General features: G+C 42.1%; 1 protein-coding gene across 1 annotated transcript; it reads left to right on the top strand.

Annotated features, from left to right (window-relative positions):
• Positions 1 to 2,192: 2,192 nt before the first annotated feature.
• On the top strand, positions 2,193 to 24,220 carry LOC124020282 (leucine-rich repeat-containing protein 38-like). Its single transcript, XM_046335634.1, has 2 exons — positions 2,193 to 3,772; positions 22,126 to 24,220. The coding sequence occupies exons 1-2, from the start codon at positions 3,145 to 3,147 to the stop codon at positions 22,371 to 22,373; spliced, it is 876 nt and encodes a 291-aa protein (XP_046191590.1). The 5' UTR covers positions 2,193 to 3,144; the 3' UTR covers positions 22,374 to 24,220.
• The last annotated feature ends 1,585 nt before the right edge of the window (positions 24,221 to 25,805 follow it).

Genomic DNA, 25,805 nt, shown 5'->3' with positions numbered 1-25,805 from the left:
TTAGGTTCAAGTCCGGGCTCTGGCTGGGCCACTCAAGGACATTCAGAGTTTTGTCCAGAAGTCACTCCTGCACTGTCTTGGCTGTGTGCTGAGGGTCGTTGTCCTGTTGGAAGGTGAACCTTCATCCCAGTCTGAGGTACTGAGCACTCTGGAGCAGGTTTTCATCAAGGATCTCTCTGTACCTTCCTCCGTTAATCATTCCCTCAATCCTGACCAGTCTCCCAGTCCCTGCCGCTCAAAAACAACCACACTGAATGAAGATGCCACCACCATAATTCACTATAGGGATGGTGCCATGTCTCCTCCAGATGTGACTCTTGGCATTCAGACCAAGATTCTGGTTTCACCAGACCAGAGAATATTGTTTCTCATGGTCTGAGAGTCCTTTAGGTGCCTTTTAGCAAACTCCAAGCAGGCTGTCATGTGCGTATTACTGAGGAGTGGCTTCCGTCTGGCCACTAGACCATAAATGCCTCATTTTGGCCGGGTGGCTAACTTTAGGAAGAGTCTTGTTGGTTCCAAACTTCTTTTATTTAAGATTGATGGATGCCACTGTGTTCTTGGCGACCTTCAAAACCTCAGAAATGTTTTGGTACCCTTCCCCAGATCTGTGCCTCAACACACTCCTGTCTCGAACCTCTAAGGACAATTCCTTCGACCTCATGGCTTGTTTTTGCTCAACTGTGGAAGACGTTAAGGTGTCTGAATACTTTCCAAATGCACTGTAAATCATTTAGAGTCCTGGGTCTGTTTAATACAAAATCCCTGGTACAAAAAAAACATGCAAAAAAAGTCAGCTCATTCAGTGTTTTTGACATAAAACCTGTCAGTGTTATTATTTAATTTTCATAACAGCGGCGCTAAATCCTAAATAGAACACAAAGCACTATTAATAAGCAATCTGTGGCTTGGCCATGAATACAGAGATGGCTTGCCGACCACAGTCTGGGTAACACTGCTCATAGATACTCTGCCTGGCAAGTCTTCACACAAATCATCAGTCGAGTAATGAAAGAATGCCCAGCTTCCATTAAGCTTGGCATTTATGGTATAATAGAGATGTGCTTTCCCTTGCAAAACATATGAAACACTACATCATGGTGCTGGAATAGGTCAAAAAAACTTCAGCTCACACCGTAAAGCAGGGATGTAAGATATTGATTTAAAGATGACGAGGTCCTGTACACCATATATGAGTTGCTGTTATTCACTGACACCTGGAGCTGTTTGCATTGCCAAACACTATGCATGTTATGGGTCACTATTGGTAATAATGGCTCAGGCAGTTTTTTTAATTTACCCATTGATATACAGTATACTCCACATTCTCCCATTACATCCCATCAGACCGAGCGTGCTACTATTCCAACTCCCCCCACGTCTCTCAGGACCCCGCTCCTCCACTCCACTCTGTCCCTGTGCTACAACCTTGGTCTAATTCCATTTCCCTTTTGCTACAGATCCCATTGGGGAAATCTAATTTAGAGTCTGAATTCAAATCTGTTCCACAGTTATGGTTTGAGAGGCAGTCACTGGTCCCTTTGTGTTTTTGCCATTAAGGATATAGACTCTAGACACACAGGGGATTGATGGCTGTATGAAGCAGTTGTAGCCTAATCTTCCGTGCCAGTGCATCAAAATTATAATTGTATATCCTGAGCTGACTAAAAGTGCTGATGTTCGGCTCACAATACAAACAAGGGCAAAGGTTTTTACGTGCAGGTCATTTCCAATTGCAGGGATAACTAATGAAGCCTCTGTCTGACTGTGCCGTGGGCAGGTTGTGTAATGGTGTCTGTCTGTCACTCCGGGACAAGATCTTCTCGGCAATGGTGATGTAACTGTGAGGCTGTCTATCAAAGCATTTCTCGCCATTGTGAGAGACTCAGGGATTATAAGACTGTAAGGAGAGAGAAGTAAGATTGTGTTTGTGTTAGGACAAATAAAGAAATCTTACATTCATTACAGATTCATTAGTGAAATATAAACGATAAGTGATTTTTTTATCTTGAAATAAATGTTGAATTGATTAATTCGCCCAAATAATCCAGATAATTTAATCATGCATTTATTTTCATCAGTAACATAAAAAACTGGCATCATTTTTCATAGGGAATGGGCCCTCATATTTTCACAGTAGGAAGTGACATCATGTGTTCTCAACATTGTAAAGGCACACCTCCTTCATAGCAATGAGGAGGAGGGCATGAGATAAACCCTGGTAGCACATTCTGAGACAGACAAACATTCGATTGACTGCTACTGTGCTAAATTCAGGATTGTCATCCACGTGAATAACAACTCCTCCACGGATATTTGGATTCTCTCTCCATAGCAACAGAGCGTCGGGACCCAGCTGGGGAGTGTTTTATCTAGCTCTGCTCTGCCGACGAATGGCAGAGCAGAGCACAGGGAGGTAGAGACAGAATTTAAAAAAACTTGCATTCACTTCAGCTGTGTTACTGTGCGATTGTCTCTCTTAGATCAGCAGGCAGATCGACAAGCATTTCCACGCAGATACCAGAGACAAATGGAGAGATGCAACAATTTCACTCTTCACTTGATCTGCCTGAGACTGAATCACCCCAGCGCGTATCCTTTTGTGTCAGAGACCCATGTGTCCTCCTCAATCAATCCCCCAAGACCGACTGTGGGTTAACCCGGCAGACAGAGCCCCCTCCTCAGCCTCCCTCTCCCTGTCTGTGCCTCTAATGTTGCTCTGTTCCTGCTTTGCCAGTTTCTATTTACCCCAGCTAAGTAACCTTCCTCTTTCTGCAAAGCTCTCGCCCTTACTCTCGCTGTCTCCCTCTCACTGCTTGCTATCTCCCTACCCTAGCTTCTTCAAAGCCAGCAGCTTGCTTTTCTCTCCAGGCTGCTTGCTACATGATCTCTTGGAGAACAGTGCTCGAGGCTGCTCTCTCGCTGCTCGATGCCGGAGCTCTCTCAGATTTTCATCTCAAGAACGTCAAGATGCTCCTGCAGAGGGATTGATCCCACCTTTTCCCCTCTTGTTCTCCCTTTCCCCTCCCCTTTCCTAATCTCCTGACCTCTGACCCTCACGCCCCCTTCTCTTTCCAGACACCCCTTCCCATTCTTCCTCATCCCAAGTCTCCACTCCTCCTCTCTGCGCTTACCCTGTTGACCATGTTGCCATGTGTCTGCTGGCTCCAGCCTCTCCTCGTCTTGCTGTCCTCTGTCTTACGGGCTCAGGGGGAAAACTGCCCAGCGAGCTGCCTGTGCCCGGATCCCCACACTGTGGACTGCAGCGGCCGTGGACTCACCCGTCTTCCTGATGAGATCCCCTTGGACGTCCGCAGGCTCCTTCTGTCTGACAACTGGATCCCCCGCATTCCCTCTGACTTCCTAGTGCTCTACAGTGACCTGGTCTACCTGGACCTGCGGAACAACGCTCTGTCCCACATCGAGCCGGGCACCCTCAGCACCTCTTCCAGGCTGGTGTTTCTGGACTTGGGCAGCAACAACCTGACTGACATCCCCTCGGGCACCTTTGGGCAGTCCCGTAGCCTGATCAAACTTCGCCTGAGTAACAACCCCTATCTGAGCATGGTCAACGAGGACGCGTTCCTGGGCCTCACCTCGTTGCGTGAACTGGAGCTGGAGCGTAATGCCCTGTCTGGCCTTCAGGTGGGGGCGCTGAGTCAGTTGCCCTCTTTACGGGTGGTGAGGCTGGAGGGCAACCCTTGGGTGTGCAACTGCAACTTTGCCAACCTGTTTGCATGGCTGGAGGAAAACAGTCACAAGCTTCCAAATGGTAAGTGGCTTCGTCAGGGGGATGCTACTTTGCTTACAGCTTGCTTGACCTAAATAAAAAGGAAAGCCGTGCAACACTAAGATAATATTATCTTAGCAAATGTTCTGCCATGCTATTGCTGTGTGTTCTATTTATATTTTCCCAGTAGAAAGAGGAACCTCTTAGTCTGTTCTAATTTTGGCTTCCTCCTTCTTTCCTGGCTAAACCCACAGTGCCAGGGAGAGTAATGAAAGAGAATGAGAGACGAGCTCTGGGGGGAGACCTTCAGGGGGATGGTCTCAGATTTATTACACAACAGACTGTCTGTAGCTTCACCCACAGCAGCAACACAACAACAGAAAACCAACACCTCACGTTTTCTGCTTGAGCATGAGATGTTGCCATGGCTGTGTGCGTAGTGTACTGTCCATGCCAAACACCTGCCTCTCTCCTCAGGCCGGTGGTCTATTAACGTTGTGCTAAATCAATCAATTAGTGAGTGCTGTTTGTATGACCAATGTATCCAAGCCCTTCCTCTCTCCTTCCTGGTGGTGGAGGCTGGAGGCCATCGGGTCCTTCGCCATTGTGTTTCTGCCTGGGTTAGTTAGGTAAAATTGCGGCATTGATGTGTTGGCGTGGGCCCCATCTCTCTCTCTCTCTCTCTCTCTCTCTCTCTCTCTCTCTCTCTCTCTCTGTGTCTCAAGCACGCAAATCTGGAAAACAACAAAAGACAAAGGGGATGACAATTCTCCCACAGGAGTGTGTATCCCACAAAGGGTAACATCTGCTTACATGGAGATGATTAGACTGAACATCCAAACCCAGAGGTTATTGTTCTGGGATTCATGTGTTAGTAATGCAGAAGGAAACAAAGCCCAACTGAGGAGATGTTCATTTCTTCCACTCTTTCAAGATAGAAACATAACAAATCCCAGACTATGGGATTCACAGTAGCCTACACTGTAGCAACTCAATAGTTTCACATTTTACAACCTCGTCACTTTAAGAATTTACTCCACATTACTCCAATCACTAATCGTTGTATTTGGAGCTACTAACAATAGGACAGCCATATGTTGTTTGCTTGACATCCTATTTTAATATTATTTAGATATTGTCCTTGATTATCTATTCATGATAATCATTTTTAGCAAGACTAGCACTAACATACGGCACACTGTTTGAATATTTGCACGAAGAGTCAAATAGTTCAGGTCTGCTAAAATAACCCCTGATGAATGTGGTAATACACTGATGACATCTGTGGATGTACAGTATACTGCACATGTGCACAGTATTCAATTCCAAGATTCACAGCATAAACATCATGAATACATAAGTGGGCATATGAACCAATAGACATAGTACATAAATAAGCGTGCACAGCTGCCAAGGTCATTCCACGGGGGACATTAGATGACGATCTACATAAACATGGGACATCAACATAATGTAAAGACAAAGATCGTCCCATAAAAGCCTAAATAGGCTTTTATCCTTTTAAAAATATGATTTCTTCCGGTGATTGATGAAGAAAGTATTGCTAAGATACACTAATACAATCTATAATTCAGGCAAAGTGGGTAAAGCTTCTAAAAGCCCAGGGATCCTATCCATTATGTCTGTGTGCGGAGCTACAGTAAATATTAACATCATGATCACATAACCTTACTTCTTTATTTTTCACCCTGTTTTTCATTTCATGATAACTATCTTGTCTCATTGAGCTCAGGAGAGGCGAAAGTCAAGTTACGAGTCCTCCGAAACATGACCTGCCAAACACTCGCTTCTTAACCCAGAAGCCAGTCGCACCAATGTGTTGGAGGAAACACTGTTCAACTGACGACCGAAGCCAGCCTGCAGGCACCCGACCCGCCACAAGGAGTTGCTAGAGCGCAATAAACCAAGTAAAGCCCCCCCAGTCAAACGCTTCCCTAACCCAGACAACGCTGGGCAAATTGTGCGCCACCCTATGGGACTTCCCAGGCTGTAGTGATGTTGCAACACTGCGATACAGAAATCTTAGACCGCTGCACCATTCAGAAATCTCTCGTAACTTTACTTCTTTCTTTTTAAATCATAGGAATGCAAGTAGTTATGTTTTGTAGAGGCTTATGTGGACACAAGCAGTGGGTGGACATTGCAAACTGCTGACAACTAACAAAAACATTCTCACACATTTAGTTAGTGCTGTACCATGCAATTGTCTACCTTGTTTGTCTCCCTCCTACTCCTCAATAAGAAAGCATCCGCCAAAAGTTGGGTCTGTGTGAGAAGTTGATAAATTGGCAGGGATATCTCATTCCCCCTGGTAAGAAGCTGCAAATGCATTCATCACTTGTCCTCAGTGTTATCTACTGCAGGCTGTAATGAATTCTATTAGATATGCTGGAAGAGCACACATCAGCGGCAACTAATAACAGGCCATTGGCCCAGTCAGGCAACCCCTCTGGCATACCTGCCAACTGGGCCCCGAGATGCACTCTCATATTGAGTTAGCAGTGTAGCGTCTCACCTCATGTAATGTATTTACATTCAAATCAGTGTTTGCTGTGTGACCTGGCTAGGAGGCAAAAACCACCTGCTAACTATTAATAAACCATAGTGACCTTTTCTATTTAGCATCATCAACCAAACATACACACACACTCACACACAGACTTTATAGCTTTATTTAGCAGTAGACCTGAAGAACACTATGCAGTTTGCATCAGCACTGGGCATATGCGTGATACAGTACATACTGATGAATGCATTTGCAAGTAGGAAATTCGTAGAGCACAGGGGTGCAGTATTATTCTGGGACTGCCTCTGTGCTCATTAAAAGGAGGAAATGTTGTTGATGCATATGGGTAAAATTAAGAAAGCTGTACATTCGAAATCAAAGGAGAACTTGGGATTTCAAGTCCCTGGCTGAAGCTCCAAAGGCATTTTCAGGTAAATGTCATTTCTCATTGGACCAGGGTATCTGAAAATCTGTGTATGATTCAACCAGTCTCTTCTCAACTGCTCACATTTTGGAGGAAATGTTGTGAACCACACATACAGAAACTGTTCCAAGGATAGATTAGAGTCAGACACACCTACACACTGCTAACAATAACACGTTGCTCTTGCTGAACAGATGTGTTGGTGTGAAAACTTCAAACCACCCAAAAATGTATTGCATATTATGACAGGACCTGATTTATGAGTGGTGAGTGTGTGTGTCTGTGTGAGTTTGTGTGTGTTTGTGTGTGTGCATGCGTGTACGCTTGAGTGCATGTGTGCATGTGTTTTTGTGTTTGGGGGTAGGTCTGTTGACCACCACTACTCCTACAGTAAAGGATGGACAGTAATTTATAGAACAATGCTGACTTGATAAGCTCTTCAACATGTATCAACACTTCACAGAACCATCATCAGCATCCTCCTTGGGCGCATGATTTGTCATAGAATAATGGTACCCTTGAATCCAGAGCTAAAATGGTAATGGTTAGGATTGATGCACAACCAGCATCAACAGTCAGTTTATATTACCATAGAGTGGTCATGGAAACATGGAATAATGAAAATATAGACAAATTCCTCCACCCATCAAATCCTTCCCAAATCACCACCCAAGAATCTCCCCTTCTGTCCTAATCCTGTTATCATGGATTAGACCCTGTTTTGCATTACTTTAGCAGCAGCAGTGTAGGCATGCTCCGGACCTGTTTGTGCCTGTTCTCACATGCTGATTTCCCATGTGATAGACATACTGTATTGTACCAGTCCACTGCACTGCACACAGCATACGTTATGCATACTCTGTTTGCATAACTCTGATTGGGTAACTGTGTAAACTGTGTTATAAATGCCAAATATGTTGGGCTTTTATGGATTAAAAGGGTCACTGTCAAAATTGACAGATGTCCAAGACACATATTATCTAATTATACATATTGATTTCAGAGTCCCAATTGACTGTGGATCCCCATAGACAGTCAGTAGATAATGTAACTGTTGTAAAATGAGTAATAACAGATATTACTCTGCATAATATGTAAAGATTACCAACCTTGCAAATCAATTGACAACCTCTCTCCATAAACCTGTCAAGGATACAGTCTTTGTAATCAGATGTTTGTCAGTCCACTCTTCCGAGGGGACGTTCCTTTGCGCAGGTCTGCCATCAATCAGGTGCCTAAATGTTTTATCAGGGAATGAGTGTCAACATGATCCACTGCTGTCTCCAGTGCTCTTGGGTTAAGGAGGAACATGTATTATTTAGAGAAACACAGTTCTATAGCACCAACCTGGCCTCAGGTAACATAGTAAATGTAAATCTGGGACACTCCAATTAATATGATAAGTTTGGTTTTGTATGGTAAGTATTCATTTGTTTCGTATGATCCATTTCGTATGATATGTTACAAATTGCAATTTGTAAAATATATTAACAAAATTGCAAAACCTATGACATGATACCAATTCCAATATATTGTGGCTCATGTTAGCTAGGTGGTGAAGGTGGCTAACGCTAATGCTAAAGTAAGCTAGGTGGCGAACGTTAGCTAGGCTCTCCAAAAATGTCAGTTCCAATACCACACTTACAATGTGCAGGGATACTGGACTGATAGAGCTAGATACAGTGCCTTGCAAAAGTATTCATCACCCTTGGTTGTTTTTCCTATTTTGTTGCCTCTCCTATTTTGTTGCCTATATTTTAAATGTATTTTAATTTGGATTTCATGTAATGAACATAAACAAAATAGTCCCAATTGGTGAAGTGAAATGAAAACATTACTTTAAAAAAATTAAAAATTAAAAACGGAGAAGTGGTGCATGCATATGTATTCACCCCTTTTGCTATGAAGTCCATGAATAAGATGTGGTGCAACCAATTACCTTCAGAAGTCACATAATTAGTTAAATAAAGTCCACCTGTGTGTAATCTAAGTGCCACATGTTCTGTCACATGATCTCAGTATATATACACCTGTTCTGCAAGGCCCCAGAGTCTGCAACACCACTAAGCAAGGGGCACCACCAATCAAGCGACACCACCAAGGAACTCTCCAAACAGGTCAGGGACAAAGTTGTGGAGAAGTACAGATCAGGGTTGGGTTATAAAAAAATATCCAAAACGTTGAACATCCCACGGAGCACCATTAAATCCATTATAAAATATAATATGGCACCACAACAAACCTGCTAAGAGAGGACCACCCACCAAAACTCTCAGACCAGGCAAGGAGGGTGTTAGTCAGAGAGGCAACCATGAGACCAAAGATTACCCTGAAGGAGCTGCAAAGCTCCACATCGGAGATTGGAGTATCTGTCCATAGCCATAAACTCCACAGAGTTGGGCTTTACGGAAGAGTGGCCAGAAAAAAGCCATTGCTTAAAGAACAAAATAAGCAAGCACATTTGTTGTTTGCCAAAAGGCATGTGGGAAAACTCCCCAAACATATGGAAGAAGGTACTCTGATCAGATGAGACTAAATTGAGAATTTTTGGCCATCAAGGAAAATGCTGCGTCTGGTGCAAACCCAACACCTCTCATCACCCAGAGAACACCATCCCTACAGTGAAGAATGGTGGTGGCAGCATCATGCGGTGCGGATGTTTTTCATCGACAGAGACTGAGAAACTGGTCAGAATTGAAGTAATGATGGATGGTGCTAAATACAGGGAAATTCTTGAGGGAAACCTGTTTCAGTCTTCCAGAGATTTGAGACTGGGATGGAGGTTCACCTTCCAGCAGGACAATGACCCTAAGCATACTGCTAAAGCAACACACGAGTGGTTTAAGGCAAAACATTTACATGTCGTGGAATGGCCTAGTCAAAGACCAGACCTCAATCAAATTGAGAATCTTTGGTATGACTTAAAGATTGCTGTACACCGGCGGAACCTATCCACTTGAAGGAGCTGTTTTGCCTTGAAGAATTGGCAAATATCCCAGTGGCTAGTTATGCCAAGCTTATAGACTCATACCCCTATTGTTTCACAATAAAAAATATTTAGCATCTTCAAAATGGTAGTCATGTTGTGTAAATCAAGTGATACAAACCACAAAAGAGTACTTTTAATTCCAGATTGTAAGGCAACAAAATAAGAAAAGTGGGGTGAAGTCTTTCGCAAGCCACTGTATATATGGGGTAAGGTGACTAGGGATCAGGATATATGATAAGAGAGTAGCAGCAGCGTAAATGATGATTGTATGTGCTTGTGTTTGTGTGTGTGTAGAGTCAGTAAAAATGTGCGAGCATGTTATGTGTGTGTTGGAGTGTCAGTGTGTGTGAGTGTGTAGAGTTCTATGAGTGTGCATAAAGACAGTGCAAACATAACATACAAGGGTCAACTCCAATAGACCGTGTAGCCATTCTATTAACTATTTAGCAGTCTTATGGCTTGGGGATAGGGTTAGGTTCGGCTTAAGGTTAGGTTAAAGGGTTAAGGTTAGGGTTAGGGGAAGAGTTAGCTAACATTCTAAGTGGTTGCAAAGTAGGAAAACATGTGTAAGTTGTTGCAAAATTGCTAATTAACTAAAATACTAAAGTTGTCCAAGGTGAGAATCAAACACGCAACCTTTTGGTTGCTAGATGTTCGCATTATATGTCTACCCATCCACACTACCTTAGTTTTTGTTTAAAAGGTAAAGGTATACTTCGGGATTTTGGTAATGATACCCTTTATCTACTTCCCCAGAATTCATGGATACCATTTTTACGTCTCTGTGTGCAGTTTGAAGGAAGTTGCTAACTAGTGCTAGTAGATACCCATAGACTTTCAGTCATTGCGCTAACCCTAGTTAGCATTGGCTCGCAAAACTACCTCTGACTTCCTTCTTATTGGACACAGAGACATAAAAATGGTATCCACGAGTTCATTTGACTCCGACTTGCCAAAATCCAGAAGTATAATTTTAAGTAATCTTCTGTCTTATGTAACCATACCAAACGTAACATATCACACAATTTGAGTGCCCTGGATTTATATTTACTATGTTACGTCTAATCTATAAGACCAGGCTGATACCACAGTGACTAGCTGGGTAACAAGAGCCACAGTCATCCACAGGGCAGGCCAAAGCAGGGCATAGCAGTGCAGGGCGGCCTAGCTGCCATGGGTCCCATGGGCCAGTGTCTGAGGCCTAATAAGACAGCTATCAACACTGTTCATGATCCACAGCTCATGTGACAGGGCCAATGTCAAAATGTTCCTTCACAGCCTATCAGGTTACTCCACAAAGTGCTGTTACCACACTGCATGAGCAGCTCTGTAAATATGACGTCACTGTGAATTCACTGGCCTTCCACATCACTGTCTCATATTATATTCCGTATGGAGTTAACATTGCATTACATTACAAAATCATCAACTGTCTTTGCCTCGGGCATGGATGTCAGGAAAAATGTATTATTTCACTTGAGAAGAGAATGTATTTGACCTTGGCCATTTAATATTTATTTAACATTGAATGAATTCAAGCTGACATTGAAGTGTATAGCTTAGAAAGCAATCAAAAAGGTGCTACGTTATGAGTAATAGATGTCTAAATGGCAAGTATATCATTCTGAGAAAAGAAAGATCAAGCTAGTGCTTTTTCCAGCTGTGGATTGTGTGTCTGTTTTATGTGCGCACGTGTGTTGAATGAGCCGTGCTAAATGTTTGTGCTGAGAGTATCCCCATGTGACTATGAGATCACTGAGTCCCTGTGCATAAGGTAAACCCCTCCTGATTCGAATGACTCACACTTGGCCTCACTGTCACATGAAGGGTTGTCACTTTGTTCTTTCAGACACTCTATCTCTATTTGTCTCTTCCCACTCTCTATCTCCCTCTGACTCTCTGTTCTTATTTTTCTTTGATTTCTTCTCTGTGATTGTCTTTGAATAATAGAAAATACATGTATACCCATTCCACAGTTTAAATAGGAATTATGAGATAATTGCCTTTATGTCATGGGTCAATCTAATGATTCTCACTCTTCTGCTATCGACGTTGGAATAAATCACGACAGCCACTGTTGTGTTGAAGTGGGAGGAGAGACAATCCTCCAAAATCAGCCTACGACAGCCAGCTAGATCAATCGCCCAGGAGACAGGAATTTGGATACAAATGGATACCACTATTCCCAAGGCTGGCTGTAATCCTGATTGTAATCCATCACGAGGCAACACGAGCTGTAACATAACCGTGTGGTTGCCCATACCTGTGCATGCTGGCCAACCGGATTGGTTTCTAGCTGTATCATATTCTGGATGACTATATATTGGTGCACCTTACTCTTGTGGCCCATACTGTATTTATGGCGATAGCAGTAATAGACTATGGCTATTACTCACCAATATCTGATCCACCTCTACTCAGACGACACCATTCTGTATACTTCTGGCCATTCTTTGGACACTGTGTTAACTAACCTCCAGACATGCTTCAATGCCATACAACTCTCCTTCCGTGGTCTCCAACTGCTCTTAAATGCAAGTAAAACTAAATGCATGCTCTTCAACCGATCGCTGCCCACACCTGCCCACCCATCCAGCATCACTACTCTGGACGGTTCTGACTTAGAATATGTGGACAACTACAATTACCTAGGTGTCTGGTTAGACTGTAAACTCTCCTTCCAGACTTACATTAAGCATCTCCAATCCAAAATGATATCTAGAATCGGCGTCCTATTTAGCAACAAAGCATCCTTCACTCGTGCTGCCAAACATACCCTCGTAAAACTGACTATTCTACCGATCCTTGACTTCGGCGATGTCATTTACAAAATAGCCTCCAACACTCAACTCAACAAATTGGATGCAGTCTATCACAGTGCCATCTGTTTTGTCACCAATGCCCCTTATACTGCCCACCACTGCGACCTGTATGCTCTCGTTGGCTGGCCCTCGCTTCATATCGTCGCCAAACCCACTGGCTCCAGGTCATCTATAAGTCTTTGCTAGGTAAAGCTCTGTCTTATCTCAGCTCACTGGCCACCATAGCAGCACTCACCCATAGCGCGTGCCCCAGCAGGTATATTTCATTGATCACCCCCAAAGCAAATTCCTCCTTTGTCTGCCTTTCCTTCCAGTTCTCTGCTGCCGTTGACTGGAACGAACTGCAAAAATCTCTGAAGTTGGAGACTCATATCTCCCTCACTAGCTTTAAGCCCCAGCTGTAAGAGCAGCTTACAGATCACTGCACCTATACATAGCCCATCTGTAAATAGCCCATCCAAGTACACCTCAATCCCATACTGTTATTTATGTTATTCATTTTGCTTCTTTGCACCCCAGTATGTACTTGCATACTCATCTTCTGCACATCTATCACTCCAGTGTTTAATTTCTATACTGTAATTATTTTGCCACTGTGGCCTATATATTGCCTTACCTCCCTATCCTACCTCATTTGCACACACTATAGACTTTTTATATTGTATTATTGAATGTATGTTTGTTTACTCCATGTGTTACTCTGTGTTGTTGTTTGTGTCGCACTGCTATGCTTTATCTTGGCCAGGTCGCAGTTGTAAATGAGAACTTGTTCTCAACTAGCCTATCTGGTTAAATAAAGGTGAAATAAAAAACTAAAAAGATTTGGTGGAAATAAGATATTGCTCTGGCAATGATTGAGAATTTGATACACGAGCCTGTTAAGACTACAGTGGCCGTTTTTCAGACAATAGATTTACTGGTAATTACTGATATAATGTTTAAATTACTTATTTGATCAATGACAAGACATGACAAATGACAAACAGGCTAGGCCTGTCTTATCTGAAAGGAATGTTACTGGCCACCATGCTTCACCCATGAAGCAACGTGCCCCAGCAATATTTCATTGAAAGCAAAGCCGAACCTTCCAGCTCTGATGACCGACATAGTAGTACAACGAGAAGCACAGTTTTATAAGTCAGAACAATAAAAATGTGACAGTTCAAGGACACTCATAGGCCTCTCTGTCGAACAAACGTGTCTATAGCCCCCTCTAGCGGTTGGCTGTGTCATTACAATCCATTTGGTCATCTCTGCTACTTCACGTCAAAGGGGCGTCCTTAGAAAAGCAGCTCTTTCGGTTGACTTGCTCACTACACAGACATGACACTGGATTCCTATGAAACAGGCAGTTCTAAATATATAACTTTCATAGCTGTACAATAAAGAATGCGACCTACAGACTTCCTAAAATACGTTATTTATTATTTTACAAATTACAAATTACAAAAGTAATTTTGTCAAAAACAACGTCTCCTTGTCGATAGGGTGGACACGCTGAATAAATGCCCAAAATGTTGATTTAGATGTTCACAAATGTCATACATTTTGATTTGCACTAATGTCATGATATTTTGGGTAAAGTAATAAAAAGTTTAAATATTTTGGATAGATGTGCCTAAAACTGATTGTAACTCACATCAACAGCATCCTCCCAGATACCTTAGACCCACACCAATTCACATACCGCCCCAAAAGATCCACAGATGACGCAATCTCAATCGCACTCCACACTGCCTTTTCCCACCCGGACAAAAGGAACACCTATGTGAGAATGCTGTTCATTGACTACAGCTCAGCGTTCAACACCATAGCACCCACGAAGCTCATCACTAAGCTAAGGACCCTGGGACTAAACACCTCCCTCTGCAACTGGATCCAGGTGGTAATGGTAGGCAACAACACGTCTGTCACGCTGATCCTCAACACCGAGGACCCTCAGGTGTGTGTACTTAGTCCCCTCTTGTACTTCCTGTTCACCCACGACTGCATGGCCAAACATGTCTCCAACACCATCATTAAGTTTGCTGATGACAGCCTATAGGGAGGAGGTTAGAGAACTGGCAGTGTGGTGCCAGGACAACAACCTCTCCCTCAATGTGAGCAAAACAAAGGAGGTGACCATGGACTACGGGAAAAGGCGGGCTGGACAGGCCCCCATTAACATCAACGGGGCTATAGTGGAGCGGGTCGAGAGTTTCAAGTTCCTTGGTGTCCACATCACCAACGAACTATCACGGTCCAAACACACCAAGACAGTCATGAAGAGGGCACAATACAGGCTTTTCCCCCTCAGGAGACTGAAAAGATTTGGCATGGGTCCCCAGATCCTCAAAAAGTTTTACAGCTGCACAATCGAGAGCATCCTGACCGGTTGCATCAACGCCTGGTATGGCAACTGCTCGGCATATAAGGTGCTACAGAGGATAGTGCATACGGCCCAGTACATCACTGGGGGCGAAGCTTCCTGCAATCCAGGACCTATATAATAGGTGGTGTCAGAGGAAAGCCCATATAATTGTCAGAGACTCCAGTCACCCAAGTCATAGACTGTTTCCTCTGCTAGCGCATGGCAAGTGGTACCGGAGCACCAAGTCTAGGGCCAAAAGTCTACCCCCAAGCAATAAGACTGCTGAACAATTAATCAAATGGCCACCGGACTATTACATTGACTAACCCCCCCTCCATTTGTTTTGTACACTGCTGCTACTCGCTGTTTATTATCTATGCATAGTCACTTCACCCCTACCTACAGTACATGTACAAATTACTTCTAACTCGTAACTCCGCACACTAACTTACCAACTACCCCCTGTATATAGCTTCGTTATTTTTATGTTATTGTGTTACTTTTGATTATTTTTTACTTGAATATATTTGGTAAATATTTTCTTAACTCTTCTTGAACTGCGCTGTTGGTTAAGGGCTTGTGAGTTAGCATTTCACGCTAAGGTCTACACTTGTTGTATTCGGCGCACGTGACGAATAACGTTTGATTTGATTTGAACTACATGTCAAGAATTCATTATGATATCATCATATTTGTATATGGTTTATTATACTTTTATTCTGTACTACATAATATGAGTTGAAAGTGTTATGTTCAGGTGAAAGCCAATGTCCATAAGCCCATAGCAAAACAGTGCAAAACGGATGTTAGCTCAAGAGGCTAGCTGTTCTGTCTTGTAACATCTGCACATAATACCTTTGTGGTTTAAGGTTTAGAGGCCAGTTGCAGAGACTGTAATCCCAGCACCCAGAACCAAATCATATAAGTCTGTCACAAGATACTACAGAGCCTGTGACAGACAGGAACTAAAGGAGCTGTCTGTCATCTATAGGAAATCAAACTAGGATGTTTGTCTCAGAGCCAGACAGTATTTTGGAGATCGTCCCAGTCAGAATTATTGTGTCCGAATTATATAATAGGGAAGATTTGTGTAACAGGTGTCCACTGAAGCTTAGTGTATGTACAGTAAATTGCACAAATATTTGGGGCACAGTGTTCAAATATTTGGGGCACAGTGTTCAAATATTGGATTTTTTTTTCTATTAAAGCGGCAATCTACAGTTGCTACATCCATTTTTAGACTGATAAATGTATAATATGCACCCATTGATTCTTGAAGAATATAACTTAGATGAACTTAGTTAAAATCTCATCCCCCATCATAAATTGTAACGCCAGGGTAGTGGGTTCGATCCCCGGGACCACCCACACGTAGAATGTATGCACACATGACTGTAAGTCGCTTTGGATAAAAGTGTCTGCTAAATGGCATATATTATTATTATTATTATTATAACCCAAAATACAAGCGTGTTTTATTTACTCCAGTGTTTGTAAACAAAGTAAATGTCAACAAACCCTATATAGCCTCAACACATTGTTAAACCTATGAAACTATTGATAGTTGTTACATTTCTCCAGCTCAATCCCTTAGTTTTTACCAAAACAGGACGTTTTGTTATTGTTTCAACTGCTGATTGCTGCTTTAAATAAATTAGAATACCATAATACTGCTCCATTTGCAAAATAATTAAGGCCTATTGTTTTCGGTGTAAACTGATTTCACCCATTTTCAGTCATTTCCACATACCGAAAAAGTGTCTGTGGTTTCCTGCATAATGTATAAAATAACATGTTAAACCACTGGATAATCAGTACAGATTAAAAATATCCACTGTCAGCTGAGCAGGGATTCATTTAGTGCTGGGAAATGGGGCCTGTCGTCTTGCCCCACAGGGAGCAGGATAAAGTTAATATCAGCAACTCTAACAGGACCCTGTTAAACAGGCAAACTTTGATATCCAATCTCGTTAATCACTGTGTAGGGTGATGCTGGGACTGAGTGGCCAGAGAGACAGGCCCATCTCAGAGCCTAAGGCTGGGTCTCCTGGGTGATGAGTTTGTCATTTAAAGTGTGGTGTGAATATAAATAGAGACCATTAATCTCATACTTAAGTGGGCAACACAGCTGGCATAAGCAATGCATAAGATTCCCAAAACTATACCCGACTCCTCTCAACTTCGAGTTGAATTGATATGAGTTGAATTGATATGCAGCCTCTTTATACATTTTCTTTGGCTGTTCATGTGAACTTTCCATCTGACCATGTAATCCCATTATAAAAGCCTAAGTAAGTTGTCATTTGATTTTATTTGATTTACTAGGATCCCCATTAGCCGACGTCAATGGTGACAGCTAGTTTTACTGGGGTCATGCACTTCAAAGTGTTGTGAAGAACAGCATTGTGACACTTGTAAATGGGTGGAGCATATGGTGGATGATGTAACACTTTCATTTGAGCCTTAAGTTTATGAAACATATAAAATAAACAGCATTATGCCACACTGCATATATGGCAAGTTCTAAAGCAGAGTGGATTGTAATGTTGACAGCAGAACATGCTGCTACAATCTGGGCTATCTGTGTGAGAGCATGTGTGTGTGTCTGTGAGAGAGCGTGGGAAAGCATTTGTGAGTGCATGCTTTGGCATGTGGCAATGGTAAGTATGCACCCACCTCCTCTAGGCTTCCTTTCTGACCACCTGGGAGTTGACATTTGCATCGATATGTCTAGATTTTTCATCCCAGTGTAAAGAGGCAATTTATTTACTGTACATACGGTTCTCCTTTCAAGCGGCCAACCATGTTTGAGGAGGAAAATGCAGTTCTCATTTTATACCTACCTTTGCTAGGGGTTCTGATTATTAAACCGTGTTGATAATAGCCTGTGCTGTGCTACAATATTGAGGGAAGAAAGGGATATGGTCAACTATACAGCGATGACAGTTTAGAGATCAGGGGTCAATAAGTGTGTCAGTGTCGGTGACTAACCAGTGGCCTACAGAGCTTGTGTTAGACAACTATAAAAATGCATTTCAAGCAAAAAAGACACTTTGTATCAAACATTCATCACCAGCCGGCCTCCACCCAGTACCCTGCCCTGAACCTTAGACACTGTTACTAGCCGGCCTCCACCCAGTACCCTTTGATTTGATTTGATTTGTTTAGCTTATAGGGAAACATATCTGACTAAAGTACAGTGTCTAAGGTTCAGGGCAGGGTACTAGGTGGAGGCCGGCTAGTAACAGTGTCTAAGGTTCAGGGCAGGGTACTGGGTGGAGGCATGCTAGTAACCGTGTCTAAGGTTCAGGGCTGGGGTACTGGGTGGAGGCCTGCTAGTAACCGTGTCTAAGGTTGAGGGAAGGGTACTGGGTGGACGCCGGCTAGTGATGAATGTTTAATATTCTGATGGAGGTAGAAGCTGTTTATCAGTCTCTCAGTCCCAGTTTTGATGCACATGTACTGTCTCTGCCTTCTAGATTCTAACGGGGTGAACAGGCTGTGGCTTAGGTGGCTGAGGTCCTTGATGATTGTCTTGGCCTTCCTGTGACACAGGGTGCTGTAGATTTCCCTCTGCAGAGCCCTGTGGTTGCGGGCGGTGCAGTTGCCATACCAGGCGGTGATACAGCTCGACAGAATGCTATCGATGGTACATCTGTAGAAGTTTGAGACGGTCTTAGAAGCCAAGCCAACTTTCTTCAGCCTCCTGAGGCACGTCACTGAGGACAATTTATGTCCTCAGTGACATGCACGTTGAGGAACTTGAAGCTTTTGACCTTCTTCACTGCGGCCCTGTCAGTGTGGATGGGGGAGTGCTCTCTCTGCAGTCTCCTGTAGTCCACGATCAGCTCCTTCATAAACAGCCATGATTGTAATTTAGCACACAATACATGAGCTAATTAAACCAATGAATAAGCTGTTTAACAACGTAGTTTTGTCAACCAACATTTTTGCAGCAACAATTGTCAAGAGGCTTGTTTGTTCATTACATTGCATTGCTATTCTCGACAGCATACGAATAACCGAAGGCAGTAATAGCTCAGCTGGCAATGAAATCCTGGATTGTAAGTGCGTAGCATGACAAGGTTGTTTGAAGTTGCCAAAATACATTATAGCATTTTATTCTGTTCAGTTTTGGGAGTTGTGCAGCCAAAGCACCTGAAAATCTCTCTCACATAGCGCATAGCTAAAAGCCTTCCATTTGCGGAGGTAGAATCAGTGGAACTACAACAGCCTGTGAACTAGCCAGCTCTCTCGTCTCACGTAATGTTATCCCATCAGCACAGCACAGGGCATGTCAATGGCACTTTAAATATTTAGTCACTGTTAACAAATTGGTTCAGTGAGGCGATGATCCACATCTCGTGTAACCTTGGGACTCAGCCTTAAGACTAATGACGTTACAATGGAAAAAGACCAATGGTTTGTTCTTCCCTTAAAATGAATGGGATGAGTGAAAACTAACCTTGAAATCCACAATGTGTTGTGTTGTCATCACAGCCACAGGAAGATGTTTTTAGATGGGGATTAATTTGCATAGTACCATACAGTGGAGCAGACCAGGTTTTAGGAATTCCACACATGGGAATTTTTGTTGTTGTAGGGTTGGTAAAAATGTGCCTTTTATAAAAGCCTTTCATGCAATTCTACATCATTTACATGATAGAAGACATAAGCAGAATATTTTTTTCAACCACACAAATTACCAAATGCAGGCTACTGTGTAACACGCCATTCAGGTAGGATGCAATTTTGTAACTTGTTTTTATCATTATTCTTATTGAATATCATTGCTATTAAAGTAGGTATAGTGTCAAGAAAAAGTATGTGAACCCTTTGGAATTATCTGGATTTCTGCATAAATTGGCAAACAATTTGATCTGATCTTCATCTAAGTCACAACAATAGACAAACACAGTCTGCTTAAACTAATAACACACAGACAATTATACGGTTCCATGTCTTTTTTGAACACACCGTGTAAACATTCACAGTGTATGGTGGAAAACGTATGTCAATCCTTGGATTTAATAACTGGTTGACCCTCCTTTGGCAGCAATAATCTCAACCAAACGTTTTCTGTAGTTGCGGATCAGACCTGCACAATGGTCAGGAGGAGTTTTGGACATTCCTCTTTACAAAACTGTTTGAGTTCAGCAATATTTTTAGGATGTCTTTTGTGAACCACTCTCAAGGTCACGACACAGCATTTTAATTCGATTTGAGGTCAGGACTCTCACTGGGCAACTCCAGAATATGTATTTTCTTCTGATGAAGCCATTCTGTTGTTGAATTACTTCTGTGTTTTGGGTCATTGTCCTGTCCTGCAACACCCAACTTCTGTTGAGCTTCAATTGGCAGACAGATTGCCTTACATTCTCCTGCAAAATGTCTTGATAAACTTAGGAATTAACTTTTCTGTCAATGATAGCAAGCTGTCCAGGCCCTGAGGCAGCAAAGCAGCCCCAAACCACGCTGCTCCCTCCACCATACATTACAGTTGGGATGAGGTTATGATGTTGGTGTGCTGTGCCATTTTTTCTCCACACATAGTGTTGTGTGTTCCTTCCAAACAACTCAACTTTAGTTTCATCTGTCCATAGAATATTTTGCCAGGAGCGCTGTGGAACATCCAGGTGCTATTTTACGAACTTCAGACGTGCAGCAATGTGGCACCGTGGCTTCTTCCATGGTGTCCCCCCATGAACACTATTCTTGTGTAGTGTTTTACGTATCATAGACTCGTCAACAGAGATGTTAGCGTGTTACAGAGATTTATGTAAGTCTTTAGCTGACCCTCTAGGATTCTTCTTAACCTCATTGAACATTCTGCACTGTGCTCTTGCAGTCATCTTTGCAGGACGGCCACTCCTAGGGAGAGTAGCAACAGTGCTGAACCTTCTCAATGTTTGGACAATTTGTCTTACCGTGGACTGATGAACATCAAGGCTTTAAGAAATATTTTTGTAACCATTTCCAGCTTTATACAAGTCAACAATTCTTAATCTTAGGTCTTCTGAGATCGCTTTTGTTCGAGGCATGGTTCAAATCAGGCAATGCTTCCTGTGAATAGCAAACTCAAATTTTGTGAGTGCTTTTTATAGGGCAAGGCAGCCCTAACCAACATCTCCAATCTCATCTCATTGATTGGACTCAAGGTTATCTGACTCCTGACTCCAATTAACTTTTGGAGAAGTCATTAGCCTAGGGGTTCACATACTTTTTCCAACCTACACTGTGAATGTTTAAATGATGTATTCAGTGTAAACAAGAAAAATACAAGAATTTGTGTGCTATTAGTTTAAGCACACTGTGTGTGTCTATTGCTGCGGCTAAGATGAAGATCAGATCAAATGTTATGACTAATGTATGCAGACATCCAGGTAATTCCAAAGGGTTCACATACTTTTCCTTGCCACTGTATATGTATTCATCTTGCCAGTTCTTTAAATAAGCTACATGTGTTTTGTTTCACTCTGTTGAGACATTTTTGTTGGATAAATGAATTCAATCTGTTTTTTAATTGTGTGCTCTGTAATTAGTTTAAGATCATAAGTAGGCCTTTTGTAAAATAAATGTTATTAGTATATTGCTTTAATTTGTTTTGTACTGCACCAGCCTTTCTTGGTAAGTGCCTGTTAAAAAGGTTTGAATCATTTCACATGTGTTTGTTTTATTCTGCTGAGACATTTTCTTTCGCCAAATTAAGCTCCAACTGTAATGTGGCCTAATTTTGGCAAAATTATTTCAATATATCGGGGGGTGCAGCACCCCCAGCACCCCTACTTCCCTCAGCTATGGTTGTCATTGATGGTTTCATAGAGCCGCTGTATGATTGGTAAACGATATGTCATAGCGACTGGGACACTGGTGAGGATGACAGACCGATTTATAATGCTTACATCTTGAGATGAGTTCAGTGAAGGTGCTCCTTGCCTTCCGGCTGTTCCAGCAATGCCGTAAATAAAAACCAGAGGTTATGACAAGTGATTTATCTCTTTAATTGACTTATATTTAACCTCAAGGATCATAATTCATAGAATTTGAAAATAATCCATACATTCCATTTAGTAAAGAAGACGTAAAAAAAATGTGTCTTGAATAACAAAGGTTATTGCATCTAGAGGTCAAAATCTCTAGAGTTGATGTTATTTGTGAAGGTTAATATAATAGTTTCTGCCAGAGGAACGGTTTGTTTTACATGATGATAATGATAATGGGGGCTCTATTGTTGGGTTTTCTGTGTGGTCCTAAACATATCCCTCTTCTTTGTCCCCTTGTAGGAGTGGAGGGCATAGAGTGTTCACTACCCATGGATGGCAGACAGGTGTCCCTGAGCCAGCTCTCACAGGACAGCTTCCGGGAGTGCCAGATCACCCTTACTTTAACAGACTTACTTATCATCATCTTCTCCGGCATCTCTGTGTCTGTAGTGGCCATCATGACCAGCTTTTTCCTGGCCTCCATTGTCCACTGTTTCCAGCGTACAAGCAAAACCTCTAAGGGAGATGAGGAGGAGTGTGAGGAGTGAGACTGTCTTAGCCTCAGAGCATGCCTGAACTGACACTTCATCTGGTTCAACCTTGAGACCAGGCTGCTACCCAACAACAACTTTCCGCCTCACACTGGTAGAGAACTGGGAGAGGAATAGACTGTTTTAGTGGCACATTTTGCAGTGGATTGTGGGGTTTTATAGGAGCCCTGATATTGCAGGAGATATTGTCCTCTCTAGGTGGGAAAAATATATAAACATGTCCCAGTATGAATTATAGTCACAGACAGAATATACAATAGTCTCTGTCTGTGCTGGTGACAGTATACACTCTTAGAAGTAAAAAGGTCTGGAATATCTTTTTGGGTTTCAAAAAATTGCCACAGAGGTGGAACCTTTCCCGTTCAAAAAGGTTCCCTGAGGAACCCCTCTGAAAAGATTATTTGAAGAACCTTTTGCTACATTGAAACATTAAAGGTTCCTCCAAGAACGTCTCAACTAACCAAAGGTGCAAATATGAACCATTGACCGTCAATGCTTCCTTGAGGAACTCCAAGCATTCCTTGGGGATCGCCAGGGTTATGGAAGTCTCCACTAATTCTAAGAGTGTACTGTGGTTGCTCTTTGAAAACATACTGTATAGCTCTGTTATACACACAAATTCACTGGTGGCTGATGATTCCATAGGAACACCAAGATGTAGAAAAAAATCTCAAACAATGTTTAGAAAGAATTGCATGTTTTGCAGTTAGCTTTTCGGTGCCCAGACTCAAACAAAGACATGCATTCTTTGACGAAACATCTCCAATCAACAGTGGATGAACAGAAGAGAAAAGCAAATAATGCAGACTTTACAGGAAAACTATTTACATTTTAGGTTTGACATTTTTACATCTTAAAGATGTTTATACAGTCATCAAACTGTGAATAATTGTGAAATGTATTAACAGCACTAGCTATAAGTAGCAGCAGGCTCTTTTAAAGCCCAAAATGAATGCACTGAGCAAGTGAAAACGTTTGTAGGAGGATACTGTATGTGTCATATTGAACCAGGGCCTTAGACTGCCAGCCATGTAAAACACATGATACACTATATGGAGTGTCCTACCTTCTCAAGGAGGTTTTCAACATGTTTTATTCTGAGATTGCTTCACAAGTTAGCTAGCATTCTACAAAAATGGCTTTGCTGTTTCAGCATGCGATAGTGATTCAGGGCAGCAGCCTGGGTAAGAGGGGTGTGCTGTGATGGACAATATAATGAATCTGACACATGCAGATAGACTCCGATGTATAGGTCTACAAATGGTTTTATCTACAATATATCTCCACAAATGTCTGTGTCGATGGAAATATAGTAAGCAAAATTTTAGACAAAGAGGATAAATGTTTCCTAGATTGAGAATTGTGAATTGTGTAAAATTCCATGCATATATTCTCATAAACAATGAGAATTAAATAGGATTGATGTGTCAAATACTGCACTGTAAATGGTGACCATTGTACCTGAGTTTGGCCCATAAATTCATAGAGTGGACTAGTGTTACCTATATCTGCCAAAGATTAAGTGTAGAGGAAATTGGTGTTAGGAACTTACATGTGGATTATGTTGTGGACAGTGTAGGAGAGTTGGTCTTTAAAAGGAATCTGCAGTATAACCAAACATTTTATCAATGTAATTGTAAAATCACTTATTTATGGTCTCCATGCAGATTGAAAATAGCCTCAAACCTTGGATAGGTTGCTTATTCAAAATTATCATTCCAGCTATTGGTGTTCCCTCAAATGCAAAGAAAAATTACATTATATACAGTACCAGTAAAAAGATTGGACACGTACTTATTCAAGGGTTTTTCTTTCTTTCTTTTTTACTATTTTCTACACTGTAGAATAATAGGGAAGATATCAAAGCTATGAAATAACATATGGAATCATGTTGTAACCAAAAAAAGTGTTGAACAAATCAAAACATATTTATATTTGAGGTTCTTCAAAGTAGCCAACCTTTGCCTTGATGACAGCTTTGCACACTCTTGGCATTCTCTTAACCAGCTTCATGAGGAATGCTTTTCCAAGGAGGGAGTTCCAACATATACTGACACTTGTTGGCTGCTTTTCCTACACTCATCCCAAACCATCTCAATTGGGTTGAGGTCGGGTGATTGTGGAGGCCAGGTCATCTGATGCAGCAATCCATCACGCTCCTTCTTGGTCAAATATCCATTACACAGCCTGGAGGGGTGTTTTGGTTCATTGTTCTGTTGAAAAACAAATGATAGTAACACTATGTGCAAACCAGATGGGATGGTATATTGCTGCAGAATGCTGTGGTAGCCATAATTGGTTAAGTGTGTCTTGAATTCTAAATAAAACACTGAGAGTTTCACAAGCAAAGCACCCCAACACCATCACACCTCCTCCTCCATGCTTCACGGTGGGAACCACACATGCGGAGATAATCTGTTCACCTTCTCTGCGTCTCACAAAGACATGGCGATTCGAACCAAAAATCTCAAATTTGGACTCATCAGACCAAAGGACAGATTTCCACCGGTCTAATGTACATTGCTCATGTTTCTTGGCCCAAGCAAGTCTCTTCTTCTTATTGGTGTCCTTTAGTAGTGGTTTCTTTGCAGCAGTTCGACCATGAAGGCCTGATTCACACAGTGTCTGTTACTTGAACTCTGTGAAGCATTTATTTGGGCTGAAATTGTCATGGTTCAACTTGTCAACAGAGGGCGTCAGAGACCATCCTAGAGACAATTATGACACTTCGGTGCACTCTATTAGTCATTATGATTTCCCCTTTAAAAGAGGTGTGTTTTCCGTTTCTCTTTACAGAAGATTGAATTGTTTACCATGTGCTTTTGTTTCCTGAGTGAGTTTTAGAGACTTAGTATTTGTTTGTTTTTTCCAGTGTACTGTGATCCTGTGGCTACTGTTTCTCAGTAAAGTATTTATGTTTATCCTTAACCACTGATGGTTATATATATATTTGTTTTATTAAATGCTCGTGATTCACAGAATTGGGGGTGGAAGGAGCACAGATGGTTCACTGTGGGGGTAGTCCTGAATCAGGACAAGGGGTGACAGTGAAGGGTGGGGATACAAATATTGGTTAAGGGTATAGTAATTGATGCAGGGAATCTTGTTGGGTCTGGTCTCTTCTCTGCATCTGGGTCCAACCTCGCCATGTCACAGCAATATGAGGTGCTGTTAACTCTAATGAACTTATCCTCTGCAACAGAGGTAACTCTGGGTTCTTCCTTTCCTGTGGCATTCCTCATGAGAGCCCGATTCATCATAGCGCTTGATGGTTTTTGCGACTGCGCTGGAAGAAACTTTTAAAGTTCTTAATTTTCTGGATTGACTGACCTTTATGTCTTAAAGTAATGATTTGCTGTTGTTTCTCTTTGCTTATTTGAGCTGTTTTTGCCATAACATGGACTTTGCCATTTACCAAACAGTTTATCT

Source organism: Oncorhynchus gorbuscha, linkage group LG03 (genome assembly GCF_021184085.1).
Source record: "Oncorhynchus gorbuscha isolate QuinsamMale2020 ecotype Even-year linkage group LG03, OgorEven_v1.0, whole genome shotgun sequence".
Taxonomy (NCBI): domain Eukaryota; kingdom Metazoa; phylum Chordata; class Actinopteri; order Salmoniformes; family Salmonidae; genus Oncorhynchus; species Oncorhynchus gorbuscha.
The sequence above is the reverse complement of the archived record's forward strand: the minus strand, read 5'-3'. Positions and strand labels throughout refer to the sequence as shown.